The sequence below is a fragment of the Arachis duranensis genome, chromosome 5, assembly GCF_000817695.3.
Source record: "Arachis duranensis cultivar V14167 chromosome 5, aradu.V14167.gnm2.J7QH, whole genome shotgun sequence".
Lineage (NCBI taxonomy): Eukaryota > Viridiplantae > Streptophyta > Magnoliopsida > Fabales > Fabaceae > Arachis > Arachis duranensis.
Genome location: NC_029776.3, coordinates 54,544,473 through 54,553,035, shown reverse-complemented (window position 1 = coordinate 54,553,035; position 8,563 = coordinate 54,544,473). Strand labels below are relative to the sequence as shown.

The window sequence follows — 8,563 nt, the reverse complement described above, 5'->3', positions numbered from 1 at the left end:
ATGCTAAATTTGTGAATGTCCGTCCTTTTTGAATATGTTTATAAATAATAAGATTAGGCATTGATTTTTCTAATTATGATTTTGGTCTGTATTTGATGATGTTCAAATTTCAAGATTTTGTTACTGGCTCCTAAAAGTTGAATTTATTTTTCTAATATTCTTAACATCAGAAAGATTTGGAAGAGTTTGTTACTCTTTATTAAGAATGTGCTGAAACTTTGTTAAAATTTGGCTGAAAATTTTGTTATGAGTTAGATAGTTAGATATATAGATGGGATATGCCAAACTGAAACTTAAAGGTGGAGAATGTTTCTTATGTCCAGTTGCTTATAGGGAGTAAAAATGGTATGTTACCTCTGAAACTGTAAACTGTAAACTCTGAAATTGTGAACAGTTTTTTCGGTTCAACCACGATCGAATCGGTTGAACTTATAAACCAGTGAACCAGTAACTAAAGCGGTTCGATGGCTAGTTCGGTTCTCAAAACCTTGCTTTTATTCTATTTATAGTATAAATAAAATATATTTATAATTAATTCGGTTACATTGCAAATGAGACAATAAACTACAAATACATAAATTATATTGAAATTACCTGTATCGAAAATTAAAACATTTAAAATGTTTATTTAAAAAATCCATCTTTTGGGTCATGGGAGCTAAATATTAACTTCTGTTGTTTGTCTGGAGCTGAAATGCTCCAATGAAATATTGGGCCAAGTCCAGCATAAACTAAAAGAACCGGCAGGAGGGGAACCGAAATCCAAATTGAAGCAAACCGTTGTCAAAGAAAAAGTTGAAGCAAAGCCCGGGGAGGATCGGAGGGAGAGAGAGAGAGAGAGCGCATAAGGAAAACTGGAAAAGGAAAGAGTTTATTCTTCACAGTGAAGAAGAGTGAGGTGGAGACTGGATTCCGTTTCCGTATCAATCGATTTATAAGAGCTAAAAAGTGAAGCGAAGGGTGAGAAGGCACAGCCACAAGTTCACCGTTGAACCCTGTCGGCCACAATCAACAATCATTCAACACCGATAGGTAAAATAAAATTAATAACCTCACCTCGCATTACTCTTCTCACTTCGTTTTTATCTATTTATTTTTTATATTTTTTTTATTTACAGTGTTTGATTGATTTGATGGGTGAATGAATGATGATATGCCCTATGCTATGTGCAACTGTTGAATAAAAACGGACATTTATACTCCTAATCTTTGTTTCTATTGCTAAGTTGTTTGGTTTTAGGGTTTTATAGATTTTGATAGTTGTTGATGATGCTGAAACAGTGATGGAGAGTGCTTTTGCGAGTGCTTCTGCCATTACAGACCAGAGGCAAAAGATAGAGCAGTACAAGCACATCCTTTCTACCGTTATTTCTTCCAATGACATTGTTCAAGCTAGGAGATTTATTGACCACAGTTCAGTTTCTTTTCCTTGTACCATAAATTTTTTTTCTTGTCCTAATCTAGGGTTTTATTTGTTTTCCTCAATTTGAAGTTCATGATATTGATGCTTTTGGTTTCGTAGTGTTGTCGGATGATGTCCCATTAGTAGTGTCACGGCAGCTGTTACAAACTTTTGCTCAAGAATTGGGAAGATTACAGCCGGAGACACAGAAAGAGATTGCCCATTACACCCTTGCGCAGATTCAGCCTCGTGTTGTGTCTTTCGAAGAGCAGGTTTAAATTCACATATTCTGCAGATTTTAAATTCTAAGCTACTTAATAGCAGTGGATGATTGTTGTTTATGGAAACAGACTTGCCAGGATGTTCTCTAACGGAACCCCCTGCCTTCCCCCTATGCTAGGAATCATGTTTCTTTTCGCAATTATCACTAGTTTGGTGGGTAAATTTTGTGAACCAATAAGACTTGTTTGGTAAAGAGGAATTTTTTACTCGCGTTTTGTGCTATTTTTAACAATTGTATAAATTCTTCTGAGATGGTGGGAAGGAGATGACAGAAAGCATTCTTTTGCTAGAGCCATGTATCTGGATATGCATTTGACAACTTAATTATTGATATGGTAGTTCATTGTTATGTCAATCATCAGGGTTTTCAATGTGTAGTAAAGCTGACAGAAAGTGAAGCTAAGTAAAATATGTAAATTGGTTAAGGTGTTCAGTTAGACATTATGTATGAGGGTTGAGGAAACATTTTACTTGTAACTAAAACTGTCCTTGACTTTATACAAAATTTCTCATTATATTATCTACATGTTTGCCTTCTTGTATTTTAATTCATTTCCGTCTACTATAATGACCACTTGTTTTATTGTAGGTTTTAGTTATTAGAGAGAAGCTTGCAGAGCTTTATGAATCTGAGGAACAATGGTCAAAAGCAGCTCAAATGCTCAGTGGCATTGATCTGGATTCAGGAATGAGGTCTTAGAAAATTTCTTGCTGCTAAATTTATTTGCTTGTGTGAAATATTGTGTCTCAGCCCCAAATAATAAACACACTCCTTCCTTACTAATTTTTATATTTTGAATTATTTTATCAGGGTTATTGATGATAAATTCAGGTTGTCAAAGTGTGTCCAAATTGCCCGCTTATACCTTGAGGTAATGACCTTTTTTTTGGCAAGGAAATACATATTTGATTGGTGCTGTTTCTAAGACCATGCTTGACTTTTTATTTTCTTTTGTTTGTTTTGGGTCTTGTTAGGAGGATCTTTTGTCCTCCCATCTTGTACTATTTTTCTCTGAGTCTTAGTTATATCCTTCCTTTATCAATTTTTACTTTTTTAAAACAGAAATGCCATATAGGATATACTCGTAACAAGTCATGGAAGAGCAGAAGTAGTCAATACTATATTATCTATGATTTTTAGAGTTATATACTGTCTATTGCAACTGCTGTTCTATTTTTGCATACGTATGAACACTATTATTTTAACTTCTGTAAGTATAGGGTTGTTTCTTCCTTTTTACTTACACTTTTTGTCTTTGTAACTGATGGCAAATCATTTTTTTATTGTTATTATTATTTGCAAAGTAAAGTCTTCAAATAAAATTTACCCTTTCTTGGCAGGATGATGATGCTTTCAATGCTGAAGCTTTTATTAATAAAGCATCATTTTTGGTTAGCAATAGCCAGCATGAAGCACTGAATTTGCAGTATAAGGTTTGAACTTATAGCTGTGAAAGATGACTTAGCTGAATGATGCATAAATCCATTGAGTCTTGACAAATCTGTATCTCTTTTTTCCAATTCTGTTACCCCTCAGGTATGCTATGCAAGGATCTTAGATTTGAAGAGGAAATTCTTGGAAGCAGCTTTGCGATATTATGATATATCTCAAATTGAGAAAAGGCAAATAGGGGATGAGTATGTACCTTGCATTCAGTCATTTTTCTTTGTGAATTTATTGATATCATTATATGTTTATACGTATACACTTGCTGTATTCTTTATTGTAGGGAGATCAATGAGGAAGCCCTTGAGCAAGCTTTATCTGCTGCTGTTACATGCACAATATTGGCAGCTGCAGGACCGCAACGTTCACGTGTTCTTGCAACATTGTACAAGGTATTTGATTCAATCATTAATGAGTGTACAATTGTGTAAGTTCTGTTTGCCATGTCAAATGTTTATTATATTAATGTTTGCGTACTTTGATTAGGATGAACGGTGTTCAAAGTTAAAGATCTATCCAATACTGCAGAAGGTCTCTCTCTCTCTCTCTCTCTCTCTCTCTCTCTCTCTCTCTCTCTCTCTCTAAACCCTACAACAACAACATTAACATTTTGCAGCTCCTCACTTATATTATATAATGTGAATCCCATTTATATCAGGTGTATTTGGAGAGAATTCTTAGAAAGCCCGAAATTGATGCATTTTCAGAAGAATTGAAACCACATCAGGTTAATATAGCCTTGCATTGTGTATCTTCTTATTTTGGGAAGTTGTGGTATATTTGTCTCAGTTTTTATTTTTCTTTTTCCACAGAAAGCTCTTCTTCCAGATAATTTCACTGTGCTGGACCGTGCTATGATTGAACATAACCTTCTGAGTGCAAGCAAACTGTATACCAATATAAGGTTTGTGAAATTTTATCACCAGTTTATTGCTTCCTTTTGGTTAGATTAATTGAAAATTGATATTATCAGGTTAGACCCCTTTTAAGCTGTTTGTATTCTTTTGTAGCTTTGATGAGCTAGGGACGCTTTTGGGGATCCCACCTCACAAGGTATCGCATTTAGTCTCAACAATCTACAGTTTTAAGCTGCTAAGTTTTTATTTGGATTTTCCTATGTTTCTAATTCATACACCTTTATTCAAGTTCAATCTGTCCATCTTTGTTTTGATTTTAAGTTTAACAATAAATTTTGCTTTTAGGCCGAGAAGATAGCATCAAGAATGATTTATGAGGATAGGATGAGGGGGTCTATTGATCAGGTATATACATTACAATTATGGCCTCATAGTTTATAATTGGTACTTATAATTGAATGACTCTTGTTGGCCACTATGAGAAGAAAGACAGTATTCTGGCAAGGGTTTAACATTAGTTTTTGCGTCACTATTGCAGGTTGAAGCTGTTATACATTTTGATGATGATACTGAAGAGTTGCAACGATGGGACCAGCAGGTAACTTTAATGGTGTTTTTTATGATTACCTGACAGGAGTATACAATACTGTTTTTATTTTTTTTCTTTTTATTTTTTTCTTCACAAGCCCTAAAAAATAGCAAGGTCTTAAAAAGATTGATAGCTGCAGAAGTTCTCATTCTTTCCAATTCAGTGTCTACATGCTGAATGAATAAATTTCTTTTAACCTTAAGAAATCAGACAACAGATTATAAAAATAGTTATTACCTTGAACGTATGATGTGCTACGTTTTGTGCCTAAATCTTCTGCTTATATTATTACTATACCGCATTATCATGAAAAAAAGAGGATCTAATTGGGCATGTTGTATTGGCTAGGAACCTTTCCAATCTTAACCTTTTGCCGTGATGGTTTATGCTTTGCAGATTATGGGTCTTTGTCAGTCTCTCAACGATGTTTTGGATAGCATGGCCAAGAAGGGGTACCCAGTGCCTGTTTAATTAATGTGGATGATTCACAATTTCTTTGTTTATACATTCTTACTAAAACATCTTGTTCTCCCCCCTTCAATTTTTTTTTGGCGAACTTCACTATAACAAACAACCACATTAATTTCGTTAACTACAGGCATATTTGGTTCGCTGCTTCAGTTTAAGTTTAATGTGTTATGTTATTCATGACTTTTGCTAGAAACAAGAAAAATCACATATAAGGGAAACAAAATTAATTTTCTCAAAAATTCGCCAAGCTCGCACTGCGAAATACACTAGTTTTGGCAGGGGCTGGCTCATTGGGCTAAAGAGCTTTGTTTTTTCAACAAGAGTGATACCATAAGAATATATGTACAAAAATTGAAAAATTATGTCTTTCAAGCACACTTCATTGTTGATGTTGAGGCCGTTTATAAGTGACAAATCTCTCTCATAAATTGTGTAAAAAAAGAACTTTTAGTGTGAGTGAATGGGTGTGGATATGAAATAAAATAAAAAAGTTTTATTTTTTAATATTTTATTTTATTTTATACTTTTATATATGTACTCAAGTAGTTATGTAATTTAACTTATTTCTTAAAAAAATTATGGTTATTTTGTTTTTTTATCATAACTCTTGTTTTTATTTGTGTTGTATTATATTGTAAATATTGTTATTATTAAAAATTAGTTATTTGAAAATTAAGTTGAAATGTTTACTGTGGATAATTCTATTGACATTTCAAATTTAGAAAAAGATTGTGAAAGAATTGTATTATAATTTGACTATTTTTTATTTGAATTTGAATTAGGATAAAAAATTTTACATATTATTATTTAGGGTTTTTTTTATAAAATAAAAGAAATTATTTTCCACAGCAAGATTTTTGGACTTTAATTTCTCAAATACGATTTTTCGTATTTTTTTTTTGCATTTAAGCAAGTTTATAGAGTTTGCCTAATCTCGGCGAACTCTTTTTTAAGTTTTTTAAAATTCGCATTTTAATTCATTATTATAATCTCCAAGTAGTATATGGATCTACAATAACAACCATTATCGTATCTAAAAATGCATAAGTACACTGTAATGAGCCATATTTAACAAAAAAAATTTAATTATAAATTAAAAAAAATAATTATTTCCCATAAATAATCCACTTCAAATATATCCAATTGAAAAGTTAATAATTATTATTGTTTTCAGAGTACATAAAAGTACACAAAAAGTACACATGATAACAATCCTTGTTATTTTTGGGAAATAGTTATTTTTTTAATTTATAATTAAAAAAATCCTTGTTAAATATGGCTGATTCCAGTGCATTTATGCATTTTTAGATACGATAACAATGGTTGTTATTGTTAAATAGAGCTTTTTTAATTTATAATTAAAAAAATTCTTGAAGAAGCCATGCTTGTTGTCCGTAAATTATTGTGTATTCTTATATACTGCTTGTAGATTTATATACTATTTGGAGATGATGATAATGGATTAAAATATGGATTTCAAAAAAACTTAAAAAGAGTTTGCCGGAATTAGGCGAACTTGTCCATTTTTATAGAGTTCGGCGGGTCCAGCGAACTTGCTTAAATGCAAAAAAAAAAAATTGAATTTAGATAATTAAAGTCCAAAAAAATAATAATTTTTTATTTTATAAATGATAAAAATCCTATTTTTTTAGATTAATTTTGATTTTTTTTTAAAATTAGGTATACTAGCATTTTTTTACTTTGGACTTTGCAGTGCAGTTCACCTTTTTTTACCAATCTTGGCGAAGAAGGATAAGACTATCCACTTTGTCATTTTTAGTAAATAATAAAAAATATGAAAATAAAAGTTATTCATGAACAATCACAATAAATAATAATAAAAAATGTTTTAAAGTCACCAAAAAAATGTTTTGAGGATTGTAACTAAGAGCATAGTTGTCAGAACCGAACCGGTGATCGAACCGGTCAGGTTACTGGGTCACTGGGTCACTGGTTCAACTGGTGGGTCACTGGTTGAACCGGTTAACCCGGTCCCACATAAGTAAAACGTATAAAATAGCTAAAAACTTAAAAATTAACAGTTAAAAAACATATCTCCAATAACATTTTAATAAACATTAAGTCTCAAATCCTAAAAATAAGTAGTAATACGAAAATAAACATAATGTGAATGTGGTAACATGGCCGAGGATTCATGAAGAAAAAGATGGGATCCAAACACTTCAAGCCTGCCGCTGTAGTCCCATAGAACATGCTGACATGAGCATTCATAGCCACAGAAACTATTTCATCAGCAAGACAGCAAACAATGAGCTGAATCTTAATAGGTATGGCTCCCTACAAGTTGTTCCTTATGGACAAACTACCAAGTCACCTGTTTTCCACACACCAAATCACAATCTGGTTTTATATCCTTGTGAATCTAACAGTCCTAATTGGAGCTATGAACTCTGACACCTTACTCAAGCTATATGTGACTGCAATCAAAGGCTTAGTCAAACAAGTGCTTAAGAAAACAGGATCAAGGAGTGTCCTATGTGTGCAAACATATATAACACTAATATCTAAGAATAATGCACAACAACAATCCACTAACTACTAAGAATAATATACAACAGCAACCAACATATATAACACTATAACAGATAATCAACAATCAACAATCTAACAAGTAACAACAAAGGATAATCAACAAACTGAACAGAAATAAAAAATAAATCAACATACAGAAATCAAACAAGAGAGATCAAACTGAAAAACATGTGGAAGTATTCATGTTTTCATCTGCCAACATACAGAAATCAAACATATGTGAACAATCAACATTCAACAATCTAAATTCTAACAGAAATCAAACAGAAACCAACATACATAATCAATCTACAATAATCAATTAATTCTAACTATCAGTACCAAATTATTGAAAATTTAATATCCTGAATAACTTCAAAAAATTAAAAAATTACAAATACATACCTGGACCCTGGAGGGATGGAGGGGCGAGCAGAGAAGAGGGAGACCGGAGGTGACGACTGACGACTGACGAGCAGGAGCCAGTAGGCGACGAGGAGGCGACTTGAATCTTCGATGGATGTGCTTCTTGGCGGTGGTGAGTGGCGCACTGGTGTGGTTGCGGTGGTGAGTGCCGCACTGGCTGAAGCTGAACGGGTCTCCGCACTGGCGACGAGGTGGCTGAAGCTGAAGCAGACTCTCTATCTCTCAGCTCTCATGGTGGTCTCTCGTGGGAAGGGAAACAGAGGATGGAGTGAATGAGAGTGATGCACGATGGAGGCTAGGGTTTGAGTGTTTTACCTTCAGGAAGTAGCTTTTGTTTTTTTTTTTTAATTTTTAATGAAACGACGTCGTTTCAAGCGTAGGTCACAAAAAAAAAAGAGTTCGACCGGTCCGGGTTAAATGAAACCCGCCGGTTCATCGGTTTTGATCAAACCCGGCCGGTTCAATTCGGGTCAATCCGGTTCGATTCTTTGTCCGGTTAAAAAGCTCACTCGGACCGGTTATAGCATCGGTTTGTCGGTTTTTCGGTCCGACCGGCC

The 8,563-nt window shown here is 33.3% G+C and overlaps 1 protein-coding gene and 1 long non-coding RNA gene across 2 annotated transcripts; one reads left to right on the top strand and one right to left on the bottom strand.

Moving 5' to 3' along the window:
* Positions 1-713: 713 nt before the first annotated feature.
* On the top strand, positions 714-5,197 carry LOC107489390 (COP9 signalosome complex subunit 4). Its single transcript, XM_016110139.3, has 15 exons — positions 714-1,032; positions 1,282-1,413; positions 1,523-1,674; positions 2,274-2,377; positions 2,496-2,556; positions 3,026-3,118; positions 3,222-3,322; positions 3,415-3,523; positions 3,618-3,662; positions 3,790-3,858; positions 3,944-4,035; positions 4,142-4,184; positions 4,334-4,393; positions 4,527-4,586; positions 4,974-5,197. Exons 2-15 carry the CDS (start codon positions 1,284-1,286, stop codon positions 5,046-5,048), a joined length of 1,194 nt encoding a protein of 397 aa, XP_015965625.1. The 5' UTR covers positions 714-1,032; positions 1,282-1,283; the 3' UTR covers positions 5,049-5,197.
* Positions 5,198-7,090: 1,893 nt separating this feature from the next.
* LOC107489391 (uncharacterized) lies at positions 7,091-8,291 on the bottom strand. The gene is made up of 2 exons (XR_001592185.3): positions 7,986-8,291; positions 7,091-7,486 (listed from the first exon to the last, which is right to left on the bottom strand). It is a non-coding gene; the product is annotated as an uncharacterized LOC107489391 (long non-coding RNA).
* Between the last annotated feature and the right edge of the window lie 272 nt (positions 8,292-8,563).

Excerpts from the sequence above, each read along its gene's own strand:
- LOC107489390 (XM_016110139.3), top strand. The coding sequence starts at position 1,284 with ATGGAGAGTGCTTTTGCGAGTGCTTCTGCCATTACAGACCAGAGGCAA. Across the intron at positions 2,378-2,495 it reads GATCTGGATTCAGGAATGAG|GGTTATTGATGATAAATTCA; the intron begins GTCTTAGAAAAT and ends TTATTTTATCAG. Across the intron at positions 4,185-4,333 it reads TGGGGATCCCACCTCACAAG|GCCGAGAAGATAGCATCAAG; the intron begins GTATCGCATTTA and ends TTTTGCTTTTAG.